The 25,956-nt window shown below is 34.0% G+C and overlaps 5 protein-coding genes across 13 annotated transcripts; 3 read left to right on the plus strand and 2 right to left on the minus strand.

The window, feature by feature from the left end:
- The first annotated feature begins 15,909 nt into the window (after positions 1-15,909).
- Positions 15,910-18,564, plus strand: LOC126852377 (prostaglandin E synthase 3). Its single transcript, XM_050597146.1, has 3 exons — positions 15,910-16,068; positions 17,150-17,519; positions 17,987-18,564. Exons 1-3 carry the CDS (start codon positions 16,052-16,054, stop codon positions 18,110-18,112), a joined length of 513 nt encoding a protein of 170 aa, XP_050453103.1. The 5' UTR covers positions 15,910-16,051; the 3' UTR covers positions 18,113-18,564.
- LOC126852367 (INO80 complex subunit C) lies at positions 18,534-21,494 on the minus strand. 8 transcript variants are annotated; one of them, XM_050597125.1, is made up of 4 exons: positions 21,361-21,494; positions 19,209-19,401; positions 18,954-19,021; positions 18,534-18,847 (listed from the first exon to the last, which is right to left on the minus strand). In XM_050597125.1, exons 2-4 carry the CDS (start codon positions 19,384-19,386, stop codon positions 18,716-18,718), a joined length of 378 nt encoding a protein of 125 aa, XP_050453082.1. In that variant the 5' UTR covers positions 19,387-19,401; positions 21,361-21,494; the 3' UTR covers positions 18,534-18,715. The 8 variants fall into 8 exon arrangements, with proteins under 8 accessions (XP_050453082.1, XP_050453080.1, XP_050453078.1 ...); XM_050597123.1 differs by lacking the exon at positions 21,361-21,494 and adding an exon at positions 21,218-21,357; XM_050597121.1 differs by lacking the exon at positions 21,361-21,494 and adding an exon at positions 21,143-21,282.
- LOC126852373 (triosephosphate isomerase) lies at positions 21,392-23,171 on the plus strand. The gene is made up of 3 exons (XM_050597141.1): positions 21,392-21,577; positions 22,049-22,302; positions 22,402-23,171. Exons 1-3 carry the CDS (start codon positions 21,469-21,471, stop codon positions 22,780-22,782), a joined length of 744 nt encoding a protein of 247 aa, XP_050453098.1. The 5' UTR covers positions 21,392-21,468; the 3' UTR covers positions 22,783-23,171.
- LOC126852382 (39S ribosomal protein L20, mitochondrial) lies at positions 22,917-24,277 on the minus strand. 2 transcript variants are annotated; one of them, XM_050597153.1, is made up of 4 exons: positions 24,146-24,277; positions 23,767-23,913; positions 23,533-23,643; positions 22,917-23,454 (listed from the first exon to the last, which is right to left on the minus strand). In XM_050597153.1, the coding sequence occupies exons 2-4, from the start codon at positions 23,851-23,853 to the stop codon at positions 23,206-23,208; spliced, it is 447 nt and encodes a 148-aa protein (XP_050453110.1). In that variant the 5' UTR covers positions 23,854-23,913; positions 24,146-24,277; the 3' UTR covers positions 22,917-23,205. The 2 variants fall into 2 exon arrangements, with proteins under 2 accessions (XP_050453110.1, XP_050453109.1); XM_050597152.1 differs by lacking the exon at positions 24,146-24,277 and having other exon boundaries at positions 23,767-24,001.
- Positions 24,278-24,391: 114 nt separating this feature from the next.
- Positions 24,392-25,211, plus strand: LOC126852387 (DNA polymerase epsilon subunit 4). The gene is made up of 2 exons (XM_050597160.1): positions 24,392-24,638; positions 24,711-25,211. The coding sequence occupies exons 1-2, from the start codon at positions 24,405-24,407 to the stop codon at positions 24,849-24,851; spliced, it is 375 nt and encodes a 124-aa protein (XP_050453117.1). The 5' UTR covers positions 24,392-24,404; the 3' UTR covers positions 24,852-25,211.
- The last annotated feature ends 745 nt before the right edge of the window (positions 25,212-25,956 follow it).

The following is a 25,956-nucleotide window of genomic DNA, read 5'->3' on the forward strand; positions in this document are numbered from 1 at the left end:
CGAGAGATCACCCTCCTTCCTCTCTCTCCTCCTTACTACAACGCGATATTATTACGCCTCGAAGAGCGATTATCTAAAGAGATCGCACTTCGTAGTTAGTAAAGACATTGTAATTGCAATCAAAATGCTATTAAATCGACTGATAGATTGGAGCTTAACTCTGTAAAATTCATGTCTCTTTAAGAATTCTTTATTCTTAATAATATTTTAAGAAATATCTGCAATGATACGTCACATGTTTATAAAATATTCATAAAAAGACAAGAGGAAAATTTATATATATCTCGTTTGAAAATTCCTGCACGATCACTTTGCATTCCACTCTACAAAGGTGTAAAAATCGAGGCCACGCCGGCATTCTCTGCTGTTGCTCGAATAAGCAACGCGGTTGTCACGAAAATAGAAACTCCGCGGACCAACGCTAATTCCTCGGCGAAGAGTTTGTCTTTTTAATCTCCAAATAGCCGCAGGACTTTAACCAAATTCTCTGCTGTTTAGTATACAGCACTATAAATAATGAGATGTACGGTAACATTTTTTTATAAACGCAATAAAAAAAGCATTTTACATAAAGAAAAGTTAAGTATAATACAAAAATGTAATAAAAATATAATATTGGAAGTAAAAAATATAACGCAAAGTGTAATATAAAATTATAATGCATAAAAAATTTCAAGCAAATCCCCCAACAATCTAAATTCAATCTTTACACATTTTTTTTTTTATATAGATCGATCACGATTTTGATCAATTTTATCTTCGCGTACACGAAATGTCAAGATTTGTCGCTACGATTCAGATGTCCTCGAAAAAAAGGAGAGAGAAAGAGAGAGAGACATTGAAATCTATCTGTCACAATATTAAAGAGTAGCAGATATATCAGAAAAACTACACTCATATGTATCAGCTTCGTTCTTACTCGCGAAAAAACTGAATAATACCACTACTACTTTAGGCCGGACATTAAAAAATGAAAAAACGTGAAGAATCCAAGCTCCGTTCCCCGCCAACTTCCGTCCCCCTCTCGTATATAACATATCCTCCCACCGAATTTCCTAAACTCCTCTCGATCGCCGCCGCGCACCGGGATCGCGATCGGAATCTCCCGCGAGAGCTCGCGTCGTGCTTCAACACTATAACAATAGTAACTGAAAACACACAGCAGGTGCACGTAAGAGAGAATGATACGCGCTCGTAGCGTATCACGTACGCGCCTAAAACGCGCGTACGTGCACGTAACGCTGCACCGAAGTCAACTGCGGCGCGCGGTTGCGGACCGCTCGTCGTGCTTTGCGGGAACGAGTGCGGAAACGCGTCAAGCACGCGCTGCGGGGGAGGGGACAGGGAAAGAAAGAGAGAGACAGAGAGGAAGAGAAGAGAACCAGCATGCGTGCACCGGCGTAACCCAAAAACGAACATAGAGTAGCATAGAGAATACAGAGCAAATAGTTTTAAAGCTAAATGCGTTTCTCTCTATATCTCTAGGTGGGGGATTATTCTTGGTGTTTATATGTGTGTGTGTTTGTGTTTTTCTGTTCCTCGAATTATATTTAACCCGCGCCGCCCTCTTAGAGCCAATCTCTTGTCCCGCGATTTCTCTCGCTCGTATATCCGCGTAATAATAAGAATCACACGTGTATCGTGCTTGCGTCAAATCCTATATACGACTAATAAATATGCGGAATTATTTAGAGAGAAAGAGAGAGAGAGAGGCAGAATTGCATTTACATTTCGTACCTTCGAAAAATTCGAGTGCACATTAATTAATTTCCCTAATCAAAAATTTCATAAAATAATTTTTGCATTAAATTATTCACACAAATTGTTAAATAAAGTCCGCGCGTGTTATTCACTGATGATTTCCATTTGATTTTTATGTAAAAGCCTTATCATATACCTAGTATAAATAGCCGGAATAAATCGAATATTGCGAAGCCTTTTTATGCTAAGCTTACGCGCTATCGTCGAAGACACCGGGACGTACATCTTACGATAAGAATGTGACGATGAAACAATTTGAAGCCTCGCATGCAATTTCCATTCTACACAAGTGAACGTTTCGCGATAAAACGTACAGATTTCTTGGGAAATTTTAAGAGAACACTTGTGAATTTGCAATATACGACCTCGACACAGGCGCGATCGAAGGTTGCGATTGCATGAAAAGTGTATTCGTATACTATTGTTCTTACTGCTGTTAAACGCGTACGTTATTACGGGCCCGCCGCGGGGAATAACGGTAACGGAAGCCATCGGGAATAACGTTATGACATTATCGATGTCGAGCGACGATGACTGATGTAGGAAGTGCGACAATCAGGCATAATCTCGAGAGGTGTTCGCGTATCCGATAAGTGGAAAAGAAAATGTGTCTGGGAAAAAAATGCATCAGATAACGAGGCGACAAATATGGTGCGCGTTATATGAAAAAAAAAAAAAACACATCGAGAAAGTGACGTTACAAGAAAACGCGCTCCAAGAAAATTATTCGCGTGAAATTAATAGAGCAATCAGCTGGAATCGCAAATATCGCAGGCGTCTCGGTAGATATTGAAAGTCTCGTAAAATGAGATATAGTGTAATTATTCCTGATATTTATTCTTATATAATTCCTGATATTCTTAAGTGATGTTTCTTATGTGCCGCATATTATTCCCCGCTACTAAATGATCGAGTCTGCGAGTAATCTGCAATTTCTTTGATCAATTAGGTTTTATATATGTATATCTCACGTAAATTGCTTTTCATTATAATACATATATGTAATCACGATAGTTAGGACGAATAAGGCGCACATAGGTGCATATGATTGTAATTCTCTTTACAAGTTTTTCCTAATTTCTCTCCAACGGAGCAATACTCGGAATTGCAGCGAGAAACTCGGAAGTAATGCATGCAGTTTTTGTCGTAGGAAATGTCAGGTGATAATGGAAAGTCATTTTACATACAACGCACACAGATATTGCATGTAAATTCAAGGAAAAAAAAATAGTCGCTGATTGTCTGATGAACGTCATTGATTTTATTTAATATTATGTATTTGCAATCCAAGACTACGGAAAATAATTATTTACGAAAAATATAAATCCGATCCTCATCGCGCTTTTCGCATATCGCTCTCGTTAAGTTTTGTGCAGCTTTAAATTATAAGCCGTGTCAAGATAACGCGTACGTCAACAACGACAATTCCTTATCACCTGCATGACACATGCATTCGTACACACGCCTCGTCGCGAGTTTTTCTTTCTTACGTAATAATCGAATTTGTGCAAGAAAATCTTTTTTGATGCAAACAATATCCGTAGCAAGAAAATATCGTTATTACAATCAACAATCAACAACAAAAGATACATCGTCAAAAACCATCATCAAAAACACAAAACAAACAAATCGTTTGTTTCAAGATAATTGTCAAAATATTTGCGCGTCGATTTACCTAAAGATTATTGGAACGGAAACGTAGTCACGATAGTGACGATAGCTATTCGACGAATGGATACTAAATCCAATCTTGTGTTAATTTCTGCTAATTTTGTCGACTAAAACTGTGCCGTTCGAATCGCAAACAGTCGGTATAGATTTAATGCAAAACCGCAAATTCAAGACAATTCTCCGCATGGGGAAGTGGCACGGAGATCAAACTCGGGCGAAAATTCATCAAGTCATTCTATTAATCTCCTTCCACGTTTCTTCTACTATTTGCGGGCTACTTTTCGTGTCTTATGGCAATACAGTTCTCTACGGCTTCTCGTTTGAAGAGATTGACTTCTAGCGGGATATTATTCGACTCGAGTTAATATTAGCACGAATTGATGATTCATGACTGTAAAATTGTTATCATTTTCAAGATATGGAATGATTTATCTTGTCTATTAATATTTGTTTATCACAGATCTTTTTTAAATTGCAACATAGTTTCAACTTTTAAAAATATGAACACCACAAATATTAAAATATCTAAGCAAATTTGGAAAATAACTGTGAAACTATGAAAATTCGAGATTAACGGAAAAATATAATAATATAATTTTATTATAATATTTATAATAATACATGATATTAAAATTATATATATAATAAATTATAAAAACAATTATAAAATCAAAATAATAATAATGTGTATATTATTATTATATTTTTTTCATTAATCTTAAATTATTTTAATTTAATATAATTATTTCTTAATTTTCTAATATATAATATATAACATATTTTATATAATTTATATAATTTATTTTATAATATATAATATAAAATAAATAAAAATAATATAAATATCTCAATCAAATGATTTAATCATCGTTTGTCGGGCTCGTGCGACTTTTCGGATACGAGCCCGTGTAAGTACGTACGCATGTACTTTGACAGATGCGGAGTGACGTGCTTCTAGCGGATTTCGAACACGTGTCGCGTATCCGGCATATTGAGACGAGAGACCGAATACGAAGAGCGCACTCTCAATAACAAGGCATGCTTGCCTCTTTCGTCGATCGTACTCACGTGGGAGTTTTGCGGGGACTTGGGTCGAATCCAACCAGAGAGGCAGACCGGAAACATTCTAGCGTCGTGCCGATATAACGCGTGTCCATACACGGTCCTGTCGCATAATGATATGACGAGCGAATGGCTTAATTCTCGTTCAGATCGCGATTGTATCACGTTTCGAGATCTGTCTTAATAAATCTGATCGTCGATATTATTTCATTAGATCAACCAAGGATTAACGCTTCTGATCTTTGTACTGACCACTTTCGATTATTGGAAAAACATTGCAAATCGCCACTGAAACTTTGGCATTTATCGATACGAGTTAAATATGAGAACTGACTAGTGATAATTGCGACGTCCGCAACAAAACCGTCGCCGCTTATCGCTTTAATCATTGTGTTATCTCGAATTATTCGAAGATGTCGGGGTCGCTTTCTTAATCAATATTGCATATATTCTAAAGCGATTTAAAACACGCGAATTCTTTTATGTGTTCAATATATGTAGTTAGGAATCTAAATTCAAAGTTAGCTCTCTGTATTCGATCGTCAATGTAATAAAATCGTTCACACTTAAATTAATACGACACGATCGATAAAATTGGAGAAAATGATGAAAAATATCCGAAAGAAATTTCTACTGACATTCTCTCGTAAGTAAGAATCGATGTCACCATGTTTTTTAAAGGCCACGTTTTTTATTTTTTAACGCGTTCGTTTACACCGGTGCTTACTTTCTTCATTCATTTCTCGCGGCAGGTGCGGAAGAAGTCCCCCCTCCCCCTTTGGACCCATAAAATGAAGAACGCGATTAGCAACGAGATGACAGCTAATTGACGAGTATAATAAAACTGCTGAACAAGGCATTCTCCTCTCGACAGTCCAGTTTCGTCAAAGCGTTTGACAGAAAGTAAAAGAAAAACGTTGGACTTGAATAAATACGCGTTGTAAATCTGTCATCGTGCGAAATAGTGCGTAAGCGTATCATCATTTGCAAAAAAAACACGCGGGAATTAAACCCCGTTACCCGTCATTCGGTGTAAAGCGTTTGCTCTCTTTACACAAGATATACTCCATCATCTGTCCTTGTCGATTAATTACTTGACAGATTGCGAGTTTTCCACGAGAACTATTTTGCTAAAGTCAAATAATTCTACAAAAATGCATATCCGTTTAAAAAAAAGATAAAAGATAAATGTCGCAATAAATAATGAGAATTTTTGTGATTTTAATCAAATGACGAAGTTTAATCGAAATCTGACTTTGACTTGAAATTTAATCGGAATTTAAGCGGTCAATCAACTTATATCAATCATGTCATATTATAAATACATTGAAAAGCTTTTAAGCGCACGTGTATCTTCCCTTATCCCGATGCGACAAGAATCGCATGTGCACGGACTATTACGGATCGGTTATAGGTGCCAATGAGTCTTTGACTTACGGTAATTCACGCGGGCTTGTTAGATATCGAATGGCGACAAGGCCGCGTTAGAAATAGCTTGTCCGTGAACAGAGACCTGAACTCTTCGCATTATGTCAGTAGGTATGAGATATTATCGAATAATAGAGCAAGTTTTCCCAAAGTAAAATTTCGTATTCATTTCTTTAAAGAACTTTTCGATATATTTATGTGCAAACGGAAAAAATGGATTTTAAAAAAAAAAAGAAGGAAAATTAAAAATAAAATATGAATGCCCAAAATAATAATAAAAAATTTTAATTATAAAATATAGTATTATAAAATTATATTTTAGAATTCAATTTAACTATATAATCTTAATTTGAAAATAATATTTTCAAATTTAATTACATTATATTTTGCATTTATAGATTTTTTAAATTTTGTCTCATTTTTTAAGGATTCGGATATATCATTTATCTAAGGAAGCCACATTAGACCATAATTAGAGGAATCCGGCGAAAGAACAAGTTTTTTTTTTCTTTTTGAGAGTAATCTAATCTTGGATGAACATCATAAGAGACTTCATTAAATTGGACGGATAAGTTTTTTCATTATACGATAAGCAGACACTTTTTTTATCGTTGGGTAATCGATACAGCGGTATCGCATAGCGGTATCGCATGGTCGTGCCGTCGCCTAAGCGGAAGCGAATTGTCCACCGGAACCGGTATTTCTTTCACGATCTGCTCAAGCCGTAACAAACGCAAAAAGAACACGCGGCGCTCTAAGTACACGCTACAAACATGATAATTAACACGGTCAACGCACCTCCGTTAATTTGACATCCCACAAAAAATCAAATCCAATCCCGAAACGTGTCACATTGTTGTCAATATAAACGAAGATAATCATTAATTTTACAAATAAACAATAAATTAACAAAATATATTTTTCAACTCGTGGTCGTTGCACCATCGCCTGATGCTTGCTTTTCCTTTCTTGGTTGCTTTTTCATGGCACTCACTCGCAAAAGTGAGTTAATTACAATTAATCGCATGCGCACTAATCAGCCGAATATGATGGCGTGGCACTTTACACGACACTCTCGATGTTAATTTCATACAATGCACATTTTATTAATATATATATATATATATATATATATATATATATATATATTTATTCTTTTTATTAATTTATTTATGTGCAAGGGCAATGTTATCTCTATAATTATATTGCTAATAAAGAGTATACGATCGTATGTTGGGACAATTTTATCATTTCACGTAATAAGATAAATAAATGCGTACTATACATATAAATAAACAATTAATTTATCATATCGTTTCGTTACACGAATCTCAAATAGTCGCGATATATTTTTATACGTAGTTTATCACGAGAATTAATCAATTGGTCTAATGATCGTTAATTGTGATATTAATAGATAATTCTATTTTGAAAAGAAAAATCACGACACACAGAGCGGCTCATGCTGATCTATTCCGTCGAGTATTACTGTGAATGACACAAGGCCATGAGCCGCCTAAAGGCCATGTAAACAACAGCAGATCATATACCACGTACTGCTGTAAACGTTATCTATCTCTCTCTTACTATAAATATAAACACGGAACTTCTACATGTGTTCTTTTTGAATATTAGATCAGTTGTTAATATTCGGTTCATCTGTATCACGATTTTTCGGACTTTAATCACTCGATCGACGATTCATTATTGCAGATTCTTAATCAGAAAATTAGTAAATTATATTTAAATCGAATATTTTTAAATCCACGCATATTTAAAAGAATAATTTGATTGTTATTTGTATAATAAATTTTATATTAATAATTTAATTGTATAATATTAATAATTTAATTGTATATTATTTGTATAACAAATTTCATTAGATTTTTATGATCCCATTTTAATACTATATTGATTTGGAAATTTCGATGTTTATAAATATAATTTCATGTGGCTGATACAGAAACTCGCCTGTAAACTCCATTTTCATATATCGATAATTTTTTTTTTTTTTTTATTTATCAACCGACTGATTTACGCGATTTCGAAAATCTTGAGATCTATCGATTTGCGAATCTATCGGACTCACGAAGAGACGTTGCATAACCAAATTTTCGCATCGAATTCCTAGAATGTAATTCGCATGGGAATGTTGAATATACGTAATCGAAACCACAGTTTCGCAATGCGTATAGCAAATATGTGCCAGCGGGGAAGCGTGTAATCGATCGGCGACCTTTATGAAGCTACGCTGATAAAAATCGTATCGAATCCGATGCCCTCAGCGTACTGCAATGGACGGTCCGACAAACTATTTTTCTCGCATTTTCTCGTAACCATACATCACAGCTTTATTATTTATACCGTACAACAAAAGCGTTGCGCACTTAAAAAAAACCGCAAATAAAGCAATACCACATAATTAAATTGAAATGACTAACTGTTAGAGCACCTGACATGAATATAAGCTTTAAAAATGAAATGCTTTCAGATGCTGAAACTCTCTTTCAGCAAAAATATATTCAATAAAAAGTATAGATATATCTATAAATATATAAAAAGAATATTTTATATTAAATTAAAGAAATACATATGTATATAATTACTATAAAATAATTTCAATATAATATGTACATGTTTATATATTTAATAATAAAACGGTAACTATTATATAAGTTTGCGTTATAGACACTGAAAAATATGTGAGAGATTGACGTTCAATAATAATATAAGTAAAAAAAAAAAACGAGAGGCGACACAATATTTTAAATACGCTAATAGCACGTAGCGAATTACAATCGTTTCTAAAGCATTGCAGCACGCATTTTGGATTTTATCGTGAGGAGAGAAAGGTACTTTACTATCGTCAGATGGCATACATATGATAAGCGATATAAAACATTAGAGATGTAAATCGATAAAGAGAGAAAGAGACTCATTGATGTAAAATGAAAAAATTATTGTTATATCGAAAGTAGTCGATGCATTTTCTCTATTGTAAAATTATTTCTTGCAATTATGCATCGCTAAAATAAGCATATCATTCATTTGGTGATAGCTCCGAAAAAATATATTGATTAATAGTGGAGATAAATCAATCCGGGGATGTTCCCGCAGCAAAAATGTCATTCGCGCTAATTGCGATATCGTTTCAACATTTTTAAATATTGTATATTCGCGGTTTTGAATCTGATATAACTTCCTAACTTAGATCAAATCTCTCAGTATCAGATAACATCGTAATTAAGGTCACACCTTAATATCAAGCAAGTTCGAAAATTTGAGCTTATCGTTTTAAATTGTTACGCGAAGAAGAGATTCTTCGATTTCAAAATCCGAAATTTTAATCTAATTAACTTTCCTATCTGATTAACCTTTATGCTTTTCCACCTTTATTACACATCGAGCTCGACTCGCGCGGTAAATTTACCGTTTTACTGCGGCAAAGTCAGTGGAATGTTCACCATTTGCTCGCTGCAATCTTGTAATGCACAGGTCTGTGCACGATACGTGGTAATTAATGCTGACGGTTAACTGTATCACTGACGTATGACTTCAATTGCCGAGTCTCGAGAATTTCTAACAGTTTTTCCTTTTTTTTTTTTACGTCGAGAGAATTTCTAAACAAACAAAACAGAGAGCGCATGTATATTGCAAAAATTTTGTTTGCTATAAAATATAAACGTATTTTAGCGAGCAGCAATCAGTATTGTTCATTAATAAGAGCGGCATTGCCGTGTAATACACGGAAGTGCATATATAGCGAGCGAGTTGAGTAAATATCGGACAGTATATTTCTCTAACTGTACATTTTATAAAAGATGTTATACCGTTTACATTTCCGCTGTTACATTACGTTTCTCTCTTAACTTTCTAGCAATTTATCTTTAATTAATTACATCGTGCCATAAATTTATTTATTTATTTATTCATGTTATAAATTTATTTATTTTGCTATAATTTTTGTGTTCTTATATTTTAACTTAATTTTAATTCAAAATTATTTTATATAATTTAACCCCATGTCTGCGTTTAAGATAAGCGTTAGATATCATCATCGATCAGATCTGTTGAAAACAAGACAAGCAATAAAAATTTTCTTCATGATTGCCGTTCGCGATTTGACGCGTTAAACGCCCGATAACTCTCGTCGATATCTTCCGCGCTTAAGATGCAGAATCGCATTCGCCCGTCGATCTGACGGGTAACGAGTTGCACGGCATGTAAAGTTCAGCGGCGAAGTTGCGCTCTCGTGGCGGTTTTATTTGATTACATAATTATTAAATAAGACGCCGGAGAGATATCGGAGACGGGCGGAGACGAGAAAGGCTGAGAAACATGGATAACCCCGTGGACGTTACGCACACATACACATATATGTAGGCTCAGAGAGGAGAGAGCTCTTTTGATATAAGTTAATAAAATAAGTGTTCGAAGTCCCGCGAAGAAGCATAAAAATATATTTTTCGTTATTTATTTATATTATATTATAAGATTTTGAAAACATATATAAATTTTTCTTTCTGCGCATGCTTCTACCATCTCTCCATCCTTCCCGGCGCGATGCGTATTTTAATTATCTATGTCAAAATTACCTTCTATATTTATTTTTTATTGAAATAATATTTGATCGAAAGAAGTACCGCGCGAATAATTTCATGCGCCAGACTCCCGTGCTTATTCATGGGACGGTGTTGACTCCCGAGTGCAGTAAACCGATCCATCGCAATCAGGTCGATCGCGGCAGAGGCCCCTCAGGGGTGAAAGTCTTATGTCAGAGACATACGTCTTATTATACTGGACACTGGCACACGGACCCACGCAACGGAACGGATTCTGTTCTCCTACGGAAAGTCTGAGAGTGTATCTCCTACTCCCTCTCCGATCTCTAACTATACGGGAAAACGAGAGAGAAGAATAGAGATTTCCTCTCTTGCAATTTCGCGCGACTCGCTCACCTCTGCTGAGATGCACCTGATCGGAGAACGCGCTCTCAAAAGCGATTCGAACGGTTCCCATAAGGATAGCCATCACATTCTTTGTCGAGACAATAAGATACGAAATTTATAGTGCCAATTTTTTTCTGTTACATTCCAGTGTGGTTTATTTAAAATATTTGTTATTAATTTTAATAGGAAATATTTTATATTTGTATTAAATGTTGACAGTGATTTTTCCTACTAATTTGCATTCAATTTTTATTCGAGTCTCTATCATTCAAAAGAAAATGATTAATATAATTTTTAAAAAATTTAATTTATTATATATACATTATAATTGTATAAATTATTATTCAAGTATATGTCAATAGAGTTTAATTAACGATATGCAGATAATTTTGTCGATATGATCCATTAATATCAAGCAAAAACCTACGCTCAATTTTTTTGACAAACAAACCAACATATTGCGATGTGTGACCTGGCAATAATTAATCTATTTATGCGATGGCCATTGCAAACGAAAAAGGAACTTGAAATTTTCACGCTCTCTAGACAGCCGAAGGCGAACCGCTTAATTATGAAATTTTCGTCCACCTTAATAAAAAAAGAAATTAAAAAAGGAAAGGAGAGAGAGTGACACGTAACAGTTCGATTCTCGATAAATCTTGGCAGATGCATTAATTGACAATGAGATATGCAACTTTCGGCCTTGTAACACATCGCCTTTTGTATCTTTCAACGTGTGTACGATTTTTGCACCGTTGTGAATTTCTGACGGTTACGCAAGACGTTATAATGATAGCGAATCCGATCGAGATTGTATCGCGTATTCAAAGAGAAAAGCGCGAAGAGGAACGGATAAAAAGAAAGAGATAAAAAAATAAATGCAGGCTGTTCCAACTTCGATTTAAATGATGGATCATTCCTTGAATCGTTATCGTGGAGAGAAAGAGAGAAATTCGAAAGTAAAGGTATACTAAATGCACGGTCGACAGGTGCCATTATATGCATTTCGTGCTTATTTCCGTTCGCGGAAAACGCGATTGAAATGTATTGCGCAGCACATCGAAATCGTCACGATTGCACAGCGATATAATTATCGGCCTTAGTCATTTGATGGATATAATAATCGATCGCAGCCGCCTACACACATATCTCGCGATACCGATGCGATATCATCATTACCCTGGACGCGGAACTGGTGCATCGCGCACAATTTTACCGGATTGATGCGGACACAAAGAGTGAAAGCACGTTATTATGGATACCGCTTTTACCGCAACTCGAGTTTCCCGATTCTGTAGAAGCGCATCCGCAAATGGCCGAGTAAATGCACCGCGACAGATGACTCTCTGTCACATTCTTCCGGACTGACCGATGGTTATTTATACGATAATCGCGATGATCTTTTCGCGTGATCAAAAGAGATATTGAAAGAAAACACGTCGCAATTTTCATCGAAAGAGATTTAATTTTTTTATAAAAGCGTGTGTATGTCTTAAGAGAATTTAAATTTTCCTACAAATTGTTTTATTTAAAAATTTTTTTAATCTACAGTAATTGTTTGCAAAAGTCGGTGGATGGAATCAAGTGCACTAAAATCAATCTTATCAGCTTGTCAACATTGCGAAAAAAAACGCGCGATGATAAGAACAATGAATGGACAACGAATTAAATGTAAAATATATGTATAAATTCACTAATACATAAAAAAAAGATAATTTATCTTAATTAATCTTACTTTCAATCGTAACATAATTGTGATATAAATTTAAAATAATCTTCGAAATCATACGATCCGCGTCCAAGCAACATCTGTTTTGCTCGATAACTCAACCGCACCGCGTAGATAAAGATTAAGTTACACCTCTATTGCAAATAAGAGCACTAAATGTTGCGTAGTAGAATAAAAACGCTGAAACATGTTCCTCGAACTTGTAATGTTCTAGTCACGATAAAAAATATAAGACATATATTGCAAACAATATTTGATAATTTTGGCACATCCATCCACAGATTCAATTCATTTCTAATCTTCGATTGTTCTTTCGAATTTTGGTAAAGCTTATTAAGGCGATTATAGAGTAGCGAACCACAATGATCTATCTGATTTTCATCTGTATTAGAAAATTGGAGATCCTTCTGCGACATCAAAAGAATAGGTTCTCACGCCTTACTGTCTCGTACTTAGAAAGCGATAGAAATTATAGAAATTTGATAAAGATAGTGGTTAATAATCGTAACCACCGCGTATAAATTGGCTGGTTCGAGCAGTTAACTAACGTTAACTGAGATTAGTAATCACACAGCGCTGGCGAAGTTGAAAACACTCTTCAACTGGAAATATATCCGTCGTGACCCGAGGAAAGCGGAATATCGCGCCGCTCTCTAGTATTCTCCGAGGCTAAAACGTTATTTCACCTCTCGCATCTTTCTCGCGAAGCTCTTTCCTCTACAATATAACAGCGCATTAATCCCTCTAGTCTCATGAGATTCTAGGAATCGAGCATTTCAGAAGTCAAACTGATTAACTTATAAAAAGTAGAGTTTAATTTCTGAGAAGTTCAATTGCTACGAATTAAAATAGGAATATATGTATTATCATAAATATGAATGGCATATATTACTGACTTGCTGAAACATTGAGGAATTGTGAAGAGAGAGACGACTAGACAATAAAATCAGAATCAAATTTTAGTTGGATTTTAATAAAAAAATTTCATTTCAAAATTTAATTATAAATGATGAAAATATTGAAAAGTTGCGGTGAAGGCTATAACTTTCCTCCTGACTCAATTTCAGACAAGATTAGAGACGCACAATTTGTCATTTAAATATCTTAAGATCATACGAGTCATTTGTACTAGTAATACGATTATTACGTGAATATTCTGGACCGAATACGAAGGTTAAGAACGGCGAGCAGGGAAAGCGGAGAAACGAGTATATGTATACATATTATATATTATACATATATATTATATGCACTCACCGCGTACTTGTCCTTGTAGAAGAGCGAACTCGTCGACATGGTGGCGCAAAACCGGTGGCGATGCCCGATTCTCAAATCAAAAATCACGTCGTCCTGATCATCGTCGTCCGCTTCTATGATCGTTCCCTCCTCTTGTTTCCGCTCCGGAAATGCTCGTCGCACTCACACTCTGCACACACGAATGATGATACGATAACGATATTGATATCAATATATGTGTGTAGATGACAAGATAGGGATACGAGAACATTTAATTTAATGCATCGCATCTGGTATCGTTTATCTTTCAAATTTTGCACATTCGCAAAATATAAGACTGATGTATATATAATACGGTTTTTTTTAAGAATAAAAAAACACAATGATATGACAAAAACACATATCTGACAAATTATCTTTTTATTAATTATTGCTATAAATAAAAAAATACTTAGCTGTTTTTTTTTACTTCAATTATATATAAATTGTAATTTATCAAAAATTTATTCAATATATATAACAGAATATAAAAAGCATCATGTTACATGTCACATTTTTGCAATCCTTCAGTAATATTTATTCTCAATTTCGTCTCTACATAATCTTAAATTTTTAAAAACATTCCGCTGTTAAAAGATCCAACTTACGAACACTGAAGTTTTCACTTCTCGCGAGAAGAGTGTACGTCTCCGTCGCTTAATATTCTTCTTAAATTTCTCCTCTCCGTTTCACGTGTTCTCATACAATCTCCTCGCTTATTCTCTCGTATTCCTTCCTCTTCGGCGAATTTTCCCGCGAAGAAACGCTCGCCGTATATGGCGTAAGGAAGCCGCGCGACTTCACCGCGATCAATCGATCGAACGATCGACGACGCCTCTTCTTTGGTGACACGCAACTCGCGCGCGCGCCCACGCACGCATGCACGCACGCATGCACGCAGAGCGGAAGAGCGAGCGAACAACAGATCGCACCTGAATCGAACCTGCGGGAGAAAGAGACTGTTAGTATCCGTCCGCGTGTCCAGTTAGTCGCGGCACAAGGATGCCTCCCCCCTTCCCCTCTCCCTCGCCCCCTCCTCCAAGCCATCGCGAGTCTCGTCTCGTCTGCTCTCTCCTCCTCTCCCTCCCCCTCGCCGGTTCCCCTTTCCTTCCCCACACCCGAATGACCTACAATGTACCTACAATCTCCGGACTCTGCTTTGTTTGCATCTCTCTTTCTCTTTCAATGCATACGCGACTATACGTGTGTATGTAGCGATTCGCCGCGATATATCTATCAGGGTTTTCTTTTTTCTGTTTCCTTATCGTTATCTCATCCCACTAAATAGCCTTCCACTCTTCCCTCCTCCCCCTCCCTTCTCCGTCAAAAGACGAGTTCGTGACATCTCCCAAAATTTACTCGCTTGCAAATTATTACTTCAACATCTTTAACGGGAAAGATAAAATATTCAGGCAATGAAGTGTGTACATAACCATCATATATAGTTTTTGTTGGATAACTTATTACATAAATTATCGAAGAGAATTGTTATGTACGTACCTCGCAGAGACATCAAAGTGGAAAGAAGGCCGTTACGTTTGAAGTTCAAAGTGAAGCGAGTTGCAAATTCGCGGCAAACTTTAGTTCCGTGGAGAGAGACCTCTGTAAAAAAAAGAGGTAAATTTAACAAACTGAATGATTGATTCCTTAAAATTCTAATTAAAGATGATATTTCATGATAAATTCTAATAGATTAATAAACTTGCTTTACACGATTTAAGATTACATTCTACAGATTATATCGATTACTTTTTTTTCTAAAGATCGGTTACATAAAATTTATGATTTATATGTATAACCAAGAACTTGGCTAATTGCATATTTATTGTCAAAAGTTTATGTCTACACTACGTCTGTTTAATAATATTTCAGCTTTAGAGTCTTCTTTTACAACTTAAGTGGCAATCGATCGGATACCTTTTATGTATTTCATTTTTCTTTAACAAGGTCAAACTCGCGTCAAACTTCGATCCTTCCAAAGAAGCGCGCCATCGCGCGACTGCACGCGCCGTCGTCACAAGTCGCAAGTCGCCGCGAGGGCGCGCTGATCGTCGACGAGTTGACATCGAGTATAGTGCGAGATCTCGAAGTGTTACGATCTCGAGTTCGTGGTGCGCGGTGCGTGAGCGCGCTGTGTGTTTGTTTCCCTCCCGTTGTGCGAAGCCAAAGTCTGAACATGACGCAAGAGAGCCAGTAAGTATAAGCGAAATCGCGATGAGAAAAAATCAACGCGACGAATACGCGCGGATCCGGGACCCGTTAACGGAATCCGCGATCGGGCATCCTCGTGAAAACCGGCATCGTGTGATAAATGGCGCGAGAATATCGTGTGCCGCCCCGTGGCTATCGCATCCACCATCGCCATGTTGGTTGGATGACGATATTATTGATTCTCGAAGTTTCCAGGCGGGATGATACGACGTGCGATGTTTCTTTCGCCAATCGAGAAAGAAAAAAATAATATCGAATGCGAATCCCTATCCGCGTCCATTCTGTCACCCTCGACGAAGGAGTTCCTCGAATTCGTGTTCCTTCGCGTCGCGTCCTTCTTATTTTCGGAGCCTCCGTCGAACCGAGCTCGGATGACTCTCATTTTTTTCGAAGATACGATTTGATCTCTAATGACAATTAACACGGATCTCTTTCATCACACTGATATTTACAACATCACGTGTGATATCGTAAACGTAATGCTCCGAAAACGCCGAATCGCTAGTCTCGAACTCTTGACTCTAACCTATAAGACGCGCAATAAGACCGATATCGATATTTCGTGCACGTGGAAATTCTGGCAATTCGATCGCGCGATTTTCCGCAATATATAATGAACGATATAGTTTTAGACACACGTGATAAAAATTCTGGAACAATGTTTCATTCATGTAAGAGAAGGTCTTGTGATGAAAATCGTAAATGTAGAAATTCGAAAAAGGAAGCTAGAGATCGTGAATTTTGATTAAAGCCTCGTGCAAATTTGATTTATTTTTATAGCTTTTATTATTTGGCTTTTTTTCTAAAAGTCTGAGTGATATCCTAAATCTCTACTAAAAATGTAATGCTTGTTAATCTATAAAAAAAATAAGAATTAAAAAAATCTTTGCCTACTATTATATATTATATTAATTGAAAAAACTTCTATATATTTAATGAAAGAGTATTACGGAAATGATAGGTTTATATAAAAACAATTAAATTTTTCCAATTTAGAAAATAAATTGTAAGTAGCTAGGTTTTTTATTATATTTCATTTAACATTTCCTTTTTTAATTTTTAGGATACCTCCTCCCCCTGTTATGTGGGCCCAAAGGAAAGATATTTTATTTGTTACAATCTGCTTAGAAGATTGTAAGGATCCTGTTATCGAAATTGAACCAGAAAAGATATATTTTAAAGGAGAGGGTGGGACAGATAAAAAAATGCATGAAGTTACAATTAATTTATATAAAGAAATAGAGCCCAGTAAAACTGTAAAAAATTTGAAAGGTAGAACTTTTGAATTAATTCTTGCTAAAAAAGAGGAGGGACCATATTGGCCACGGCTAATTAAGGATAAAACAAAGGCTCATTGGTTAAAGAGTGACTTTAACAAATGGAAGGATGAAGATGATACTGATGATGAAGGTAGTCCACCTGATTTAGAAGAGGTAAGATCATTGTAGGACTTAGTCATAATTTTAGGACTTTAGTTTATATATATAATCAAAAGTAATTTAGATTTTAAGTTATTTGAATAATTTACGGTCGAAATGGAAATAGATTTGTGGCTACATGTTAAGATACTAGACAGAGAAAAAACTAATACAAATATGAGACCAATGTCACTAGAGGATTGATTTTTCCTTATTTGTTCTTTTTCGATTATTTTTATATTGTCACACATGTATAAAAAAAATACTAGTGAAATTACAGACATGAACACATAATAATTAAATGTGCATTATTTTCATTCTACTTATATGTTATTAAAACATAAATATATTTGAAAAGGAAATGAAAATTTGCTTAGTTTTGCTAAATTAATTTTTAGGAGTTTGTATATAATTAAATGTATTATATATATATATATAAAGAAAAGAAGATTTTTAATGCTTTTTTTTATCTGATTTTACAGATGATGCGACAGATGGGTGGTTTGAGTGGTTCTGGTGACAGTAAGCCAAATTTCGATGATTTAGATGAATTAGGAGACAACGAAGCCGACAGCGATGATGAAGATCTTCCCGATTTATACGATTAAAACGATGAATAACCGCATCGATTAATTGATTAATTAATTATATTAAAAACAAATGGCAACCTAAGGATGCACAATCAGGCAATATTTCAGTAGGTCTTGCTGTTTGTATCTTCAATTGCAAATTCGTTATAAAATGGCCGTGTTGCAAGTAGCAAACTGGGCATACAAAATGGACTACAAAGAGAGAACAGTGTGGTAATGCAACTGACGAACAGTAATACACAGCTCTCGAGGATTCTTCACACCTCACCCGCCTCCCCTTTTAGCCTGTAGTTCATATACTAAGTTATAATGAACAAGCTTTTTTAATAATATATTCTAAAATAATACAGAGATAAAAAAAGATAACAATACATGGAATAGTTCATTTTGGGAAATCCTACAAAGCACTATTGACAGGCATGACAAAATGTTATAAATGTTGTCTGTGAGATAAAAATATCAATACTTTATTTACTCTGTCTTTTCATTGAATTGAATTGTTCCATCTATTTTCTATCCTCGTTAGAATATTCTCTTTTTCTCTATGTAAAAACGAAATTGCATTCGAGATATGGAACGTCTTGTTTCCTAATTATGAATAAACGTAAAATATGTAATTATTTAACCGACGATGCTAGATGCTCCACGTAAAGCTAAATATCCAGCTGTTATATCCATCGGTAAACTGCGAACCGTTGCAAATTCTTCGGCAGTTGCATAATATAATTTAGTCTGTGGATCAGTGTATCGTGCCTGTAAAAAAAAATTACGCAATATATAGTTAATGATATTAATAGCACTTTCAAAGAACATGTAAAAGAAAGAATGTTAATTGATAAATATGACAAGAAGCACTTACCGGTAATCCGGAAATGTCAGAGTACTTCTTAGCAGGTTTGAAGCTTGGTGGTGCGTTAATGGAACTATCTGAAATTTAAAAAAAATCATATGTAGAGGTAATGTATTTCTCTCCACTATCTCTTAAAATATTTGATTTCTTATATAGACTGTTTCACATTTAATTATTTGTACAAGTATTTGAATGTTTTACAATTTCAATATCTTCCAATATATAAAACACAATGACAAGAGAAAAAATGAAGATTCTACTTACAATGTTTTACTGTCACTGGCCATGGTAACGAACGTTCCTGAGCCAAAACTTGCTTCAACGAACGCCAAGTGCGTTTTTTACCACTATTGCTGGTCGGTCGAAATTTCTGTTGAAACGAACGGTTTTTAAACACGGGCTGTGGTTTCTTATTAGCATCTATTATTTCTTCGCTTGCCATTTTTCAATGTGTCGTCTGAAACAAGTGGGTATAATGAAAACAGTTTTAGTTATTAATGAAACCAAAAATTAAGAACTTTTATGAACTATGGAATCATGAATGAATAAGAATATATTAAAAAACTCTATCTGTGTACACAATTTACAAAGAAGATACAAAAAGTATAGCTATCATTATTTATTATAAGCAAACAAAATTCAATAGAGAGAATATAATCTTTTTAATGTTTTATATATATATGTATATTTTTTTTACAGGAAATTGTTATCTGAACAATGGGATAAAATTAAAATGTCATAGATACTGCATCTTAATATAGAGGAAATTGCACGCAATATTGTTGTATCTGAATGCCTGATCAATGGCTTGGCCCATTTGCTTAGAATCAGTAAAGCGGAATAATAATCTTTAGTATCACTGAAAATAACACACATGGAAAGATAAATAAACATGTATATTTAATATAAAATATATATTACACAAAAATACCTTTTAAAATCAAAATGATACACACATCCTTGCAACAAATGCTTTTGTATAATAACTGATAGATTATCCTCCATGTATACAAAAGCCTTTTTACTAGGATCAATGAAACATAGAATGGCATGTTCACACAACATTAATATATCTCGATAATCTAATATTCTCTCATTGTGAGGAATATCTGGATGGTACTTTACATCGTGCAATGTCTAGAAAATGAATAGATGTATACAATAAAAGAAATTACAGTATTAAATGTGTAAAATTCTAATCGATAATTTATAACTGTTAAAGGTTAATATTAAAATTGTTAATATTAAGAATCTCTTCTAGTATTTTGAAATTTTTATAAAAATAAAAATGAGATGTTTAAGTAAATACAAAATAATCTCATGCATTGAATACAATTTAAATCACCTTACTAGCTACATATAATGTAACATGCACTTTTTTTATAAATTCCAAATTGTTAATATATAATTGCAGATATTCTTCATTTAACATTGTCTCTTGCCATGTGTGTTCAGTGATACTCTCTGCGAAATTATCCTTTTTCAAACAAGCATTTGTTCTTTTTACAAATAGTAAATCTTTATGTATCTGCTCTGGTACTAATAATATTTCAGTCACGTTTGCATCATAGATTTGCTGATTATTTTCTGTAGTTACTCGCTTCAATTTTTGTTTTTGTAAAAATTTGTTTTTGTTACATTTCGTCTTGCATTTTTCCATATTTTTATCTGCCTCGTGGATTTTCTGAACTATCTTTTTATTAATGTGATCAAGATGGCATGTCAATATTGGAATATTATTCAGATAAAAAAACTTGTCGAGAAATTTTGTCTGTGTCTCGATAAAATGACGTACACTCTGCACATCGGTAATATCTAAAATGCTATTCGTCGCAATATCTTTCGAGTTCTCGCCGATTTTCAGCAATTCTAGATTCGTTTGATAAGAAATATCTTTGCAAGATATAAAATTGATTTTATCCCGTTTTTTATTGCAATTCGATGATACTTGCAAAGTCAAACTTTCAACAAATAAATGAATCAATTTTCTTACATCAAGTACCGATAGCTCTACCATATTTTACACTAATCGCTTAGTTTAATAATAAAATTATATGCAAATCCTCGTAATTTTACACGAAATCTCATAAAACTATATCAAGATTTATTTGTATTAGAGATTAGTGCTTTAGCATTTGTTTACTGAAAATTTCATCAAACTTCGCGATGTTTTTGATAAAAACGATATTAACGAATACCTTAAACGCATATGTAATTCATAACCATTTGTTACTCCGACATTCAGTTAGTGTCAAATGCTGTAAGTAACATACCTCGCTGATAATAATTCCAATTCACAAATATCGAGAGGTTAGGAACTTAACCTTATATTTAAAAAATGTAGTGTAGTGGGACGGGATGGGGAGGGAGAGAGATGTAGAATCGGAATGGGAGGAACGTGCCAGTTTTCGTTCACCTTGGCGGGCGCGTTAAGGTCAGAGAGACGAGATCGCTCGAAAGAGATTCTGTTACAGTTTTTACATCATCCGTGTATCTGTCATCACAAAGTGTACGAACGAAAAAAATGGCGCGCAAATTCTTCGTCGGCGGTAATTGGAAGATGAACGGTACAAAGAGCGAAATCAACGACATCGTCGCCTTCCTGAAGAAAGGTCCGCTCGATCCGAATGTCGGTACGTGAGATGCCAGTCACCCTATGTAACATACATGGCGTTTCGTAAAATGTAGGATGCATTAAAAATATGTTCGTCTCCGACGTATTCGAATTCGACTTGTAATTTGTATACAAATTTAACATGAATTAAATTCAAATATAAATTTAATTCATTTAATTTGTCATTTAATTCATCAGATTGTAATTGATAAAAGTTGAGCTTTAATGGTACAGATAACAATCTTAATTGAAGACATTTTGTTATCATACATATCTCTTTTGAATTTAAGTTTTAATCACTACAAAATATTTAATTTAAAATTTCAGAGTTAATATTCTTACAAAAAAGTTAATTTTTTAGATTTGCTTAAGAATCTAACAATAATGTTTGATGTGAATACACTTATGTAACATTTTTTGTTTCACATTCAACCTTTAATCTATTAGAATTTTTTATAATTCAAAGATGGAACTTTTGTGTGGTTTGTAGAAGTCGTAGTGGGAGTACCTTCAATATATCTCACGTATGTGAGCTCCATCGTTCCTAAAAATATTAGTGTTAGTGCACAAAATACATATAAAGTATCCAAAGGAGCATTTACTGGTGAGATTAGTCCAGCTATGCTTCTGGACAATGGTATTCCCTGGGTAATTCTTGGCCACTCGGAGCGTAGAAATGTATTTGGTGAAACGGACGAATTAATTGCGGATAAAGTTGCGCATGCTTTGGAAGCAGGATTGAAAGTAAATAATAATTAGGAATAAAGTATTACCTTTACAAAAAGTATTATTAAATCTTTGATATCAAATTAAAAACAAGAAATTAACTTTTGTGTTTTCTAGGTAATTGCATGTATAGGTGAAAAATTGGAAGAGCGCGAGGCGGGAAAGACAGAAGAAGTAATTTATAAGCAAACTAAGGCAATAGCTGACAAAATTAAGTCTTGGGACAATGTAGTCTTGGCTTACGAACCTGTATGGGCGATCGGTACGGGTAAAACCGCAACACCACAGCAAGCGCAAGAGGTTCACGAAAAATTACGAGAGTGGTTGTCCAAGAATGTCAATCCCGCTGTCTCGCAAAGCCTGCGGATTATCTATGGTGGTTCTGTAACAGCAGCTAACGCCAAAGATCTGGCAAAGGAGAAGGATATTGATGGATTTTTGGTCGGTGGCGCTTCATTAAAATCAGACTTTGTACAAATTGTTAACGCTCGTTCTTGAATGGTCTACGAGACATCGTTTTAACAAGATTATATCAGATGAGACTTTATTTCTATTAGGAATAAGTAAAAAGTTACATATTGTTATAGACCATTGTTCAAATGTATAAAGTCTGTTCTGAAAAACTATTGCTGTAAGAGTCATATCCATATTTATTATATATTTTCAATCTCTAATCTGTTTGCGATGTAGCTGCACAATATTATGAAAGATTACATTACATCGTTGTTGATTATCATTGTACACATGATTCTTAAATGTATTTATAGTACTACAAGTACTATAAATATATTAACTCAAATTTATATCTGCAGTACCATCGATACACTTAATGAAATAAAATTCGGAGACATTGTAAAAGCTTATTAATAAATGTTAGAAACAAAGAATCTCTTTGTCATTTTATACAATCTTTGGAAGGACTTATTTAATCAAACCTTTTACGAAAACGCTCTTGGGTACTTCATTATTGCTAACATATTTTAAATGGTCTTGCTTCGCTCTTGCGAAAGCAATATCTGTAAGAGCTTTGAAAGATCGAGGTTCCCAAATTGATAAATCAGCTAATACTTTTCGATTCAGTAGAATGTTACATCTACTCAATCCCTCTTTAAAAGTTGTGAAATTTATGCCATGTTCGTTTGTAGCAGCTTCTAACCTCTGTTCTCGCAGCTAAAAGTAAGAGATAATTAGGAAAGTTTTTCCTAATAAAACATAACCACATAAATTTCGCTATAGTTCAAACTATACCTCTTTAATATCCCATTTTTTCAATTTTCTGGCATCAGTGGCAAATATCAGAGCTCTATGCACGTTTCTGATAGCAATGCTATAACAATTTCTCCTTCTACCGATATAATGCTGTTGATAGTGGAAGTAATAACATGAAAAATCAATCTTGTGTTTATTTTATTTTTTTTGCTTATATCAATGATTAATATATTAGATTAATATTTAGAAATATCTATTGTATAACATACTTACAGCGGCGAGCTTAAATATTTTTCGTTTGCGCCAGAATTCGTCGGGTCCGCGTGCTCTCACCAACAGATTTAACGATAAGAAAACCATATTTTCTTATAATTCACTTAATTTTCCTCGTTATTCTTTGTAATTTATTAGAAACTTAACCTAATGCAGATTTATCCAGAATTAGATTATCGAGATAAGGATTTTTATTTGATTGGCGTTCTGATCCGCTATAAGTAATGAGATATTTGTTCGAAATTCATCGGAAAAGTGACGTTTGTATGACCAATCAGGATGAAAAAGTTTTAGTTTCCTTCATTCTGATTGGTTAGTCAAACGCTTCTTTATTCCAAGAAATAGATTTTCGAACGCAATCATATCAGATAATGCATACTCTTGTCAAGTTCACAGCTGTTGAAACTTTCGAAATATTTCGCAATGCGTCCGTGGATCTGTCATTGTTTTTACCGCTAAAATCAGCTGTTATCCACCTGCAATGTTTTTGCATACGTTCCAATATTTATATTACTGCGATATAGATTTGGATTATCGCTCACTTGTATCGAATTACGATTAAGAAATTTATAAGTTGCTCCTTTTACAATCGCGTTAAAATTTTTATATTCGCAATTAGCCAAGTAATATAACACAACATGGACAGTTCAGAAATCGAAGACTTGGGCGGAGCGGGCGAATTGAATGAAAGTCGTGCTAATGAGGAGAATGTACAAGAACTGCAGGAAGAGATCGCCTTGCATGCAGGTGATGAGGAGCAGCGAGAAAAGTTATTGCGACTACCTTTAGGAAGGATAAAGACAATCATCAAAATGGATCCGGAGGTTACTTTGGTCAATCAAGAGGCTGTCTTTCTGACAGCGAAATCAGTGGTAATTATTATAAAATATTGAATAATTAATTTTGCGACTTATTAGACCGACTCAATTTTTTCTTTTTGACAGGAACTTTTTATCGACTCGCTTGCGAAGGAAGCTTATAAATATACTGCACAAGCAAAGAAAAGGACTGTTCAGAAACGCGATGTGGAAAGTGCGATTGATAACGTCGATGCACTTGTATTTCTAGAAGGTATGCTCGACTAAAGTGAACTCGACTAAGTATAACTTTATAATATAATTATTACCTATTGCTATAAAGTTGGATAAATTGTATTATAAAAATATATTTTTTACTTTATTAATAAAATCACAGATAAGCACTAAGGTTTTCATATTTATAAGCATTAAATTTTATCAACTTTTAATAAAAAAAAAAAAAATTGATACCATATACATATTGTCATTAAAATAATATTTAAATTAAATGATAAACTTATATGTCAAGATTTAGCATATTTTATTCATGCAATAAGAAAAATGTTTTTTTAGTATGTTTCTTTTTTATAATAAATCAAGTTTCCATTTTATAAATGGAACAAATAGAATTTCTTATAAGAATTAAATTTGATTTGTTTTATAAAAAAAAATGCAATGGAAAAAGCACTTATGTATATATGTATATATATATATATATATATATATATATATATATATATATATATATATACTATATGCATATAAATAATCCATACTTTATTTTAAACTCATTTATTATGTTTTTTATTGGTATACAATAGATCGTTTCATATATATAAGATGTTCACAACACTTTGCAAAAGAAAAGTTTTTGTAGTAACTTATAATGGTAAATTATTTATTAGATGTTAAAACATTTATATATAAAAAGTATTTTACAGTCAAACCTGTGTATTCTGAGCATCTTTATCTTAACTGCTTTTAACAAGCTCAATATTTATAAACTGAACACCTTGTGTGTTGTAACTTTACTATTTCACATGCGCAGAATGTCATGTATATGATCAAAGTGACATTTTCATTCTATACATATTCTATGTCATTAGAATAAAAATGGAGATTGATGAGAAAAATTCAAAATATAGAAAGATTATTGATCCCAATAAGTTAAGGATACAGAGGTTTAACTGTATTTTAATGCATACAGACACAATGTTGATCATTGATGAAAAGGATAATGTTTATAACGTTTTCTACTTTTTTTCTGTACTATTTGCAAAGTATTTATCAGGATAAAATTTTTATAATCCATTCCTACATTCCTAATGAGTTTTATATCCTTCTACATGTTACAATTGTGTATGTATGGGAAATAGTGCAGCTTTTTTTCTGT

Source organism: Cataglyphis hispanica, chromosome 10 (genome assembly GCF_021464435.1).
Source record: "Cataglyphis hispanica isolate Lineage 1 chromosome 10, ULB_Chis1_1.0, whole genome shotgun sequence".
NCBI classification, from domain to species: domain Eukaryota; kingdom Metazoa; phylum Arthropoda; class Insecta; order Hymenoptera; family Formicidae; genus Cataglyphis; species Cataglyphis hispanica.

Bases quoted from the DNA above. Each gene is read 5' to 3' on its own strand.
- LOC126852377 (XM_050597146.1), top strand. The intron at 17,520-17,986 runs GTAAGATCATTG...CTGATTTTACAG, and splicing joins GTCCACCTGATTTAGAAGAG to ATGATGCGACAGATGGGTGG.
- LOC126852367 (XM_050597119.1), bottom strand. From the start codon at position 20,961: ATGGTAGAGCTATCGGTACTTGATGTAAGAAAATTGATTCATTTATTT. The intron at 19,804-19,875 runs GTATTTTTGTGT...TGTTATTTTCAG, and splicing joins TATCATTTTGATTTTAAAAG to TGATACTAAAGATTATTATT. The intron at 19,402-19,690 runs GTATCTATGACA...CACTTGTTTCAG, and splicing joins TTCCTCTATATTAAGATGCA to ACGACACATTGAAAAATGGC.
- LOC126852373 (XM_050597141.1), top strand. From the start codon at position 21,469: ATGGCGCGCAAATTCTTCGTCGGCGGTAATTGGAAGATGAACGGTACA. The intron at 21,578-22,048 runs GTACGTGAGATG...TGTGGTTTGTAG, and splicing joins TCCGCTCGATCCGAATGTCG to AAGTCGTAGTGGGAGTACCT. The intron at 22,303-22,401 runs GTAAATAATAAT...TGTGTTTTCTAG, and splicing joins CTTTGGAAGCAGGATTGAAA to GTAATTGCATGTATAGGTGA.
- LOC126852382 (XM_050597153.1), bottom strand. From the start codon at position 23,853: ATGGTTTTCTTATCGTTAAATCTGTTGGTGAGAGCACGCGGACCCGAC. The intron at 23,644-23,766 runs GTAAGTATGTTA...CACTATCAACAG, and splicing joins AAATATTTAAGCTCGCCGCT to CATTATATCGGTAGAAGGAG. The intron at 23,455-23,532 runs GTATAGTTTGAA...TCTTACTTTTAG, and splicing joins AAAAATGGGATATTAAAGAG to CTGCGAGAACAGAGGTTAGA.
- LOC126852387 (XM_050597160.1), top strand. From the start codon at position 24,405: ATGGACAGTTCAGAAATCGAAGACTTGGGCGGAGCGGGCGAATTGAAT. The intron at 24,639-24,710 runs GTAATTATTATA...TCTTTTTGACAG, and splicing joins TTCTGACAGCGAAATCAGTG to GAACTTTTTATCGACTCGCT.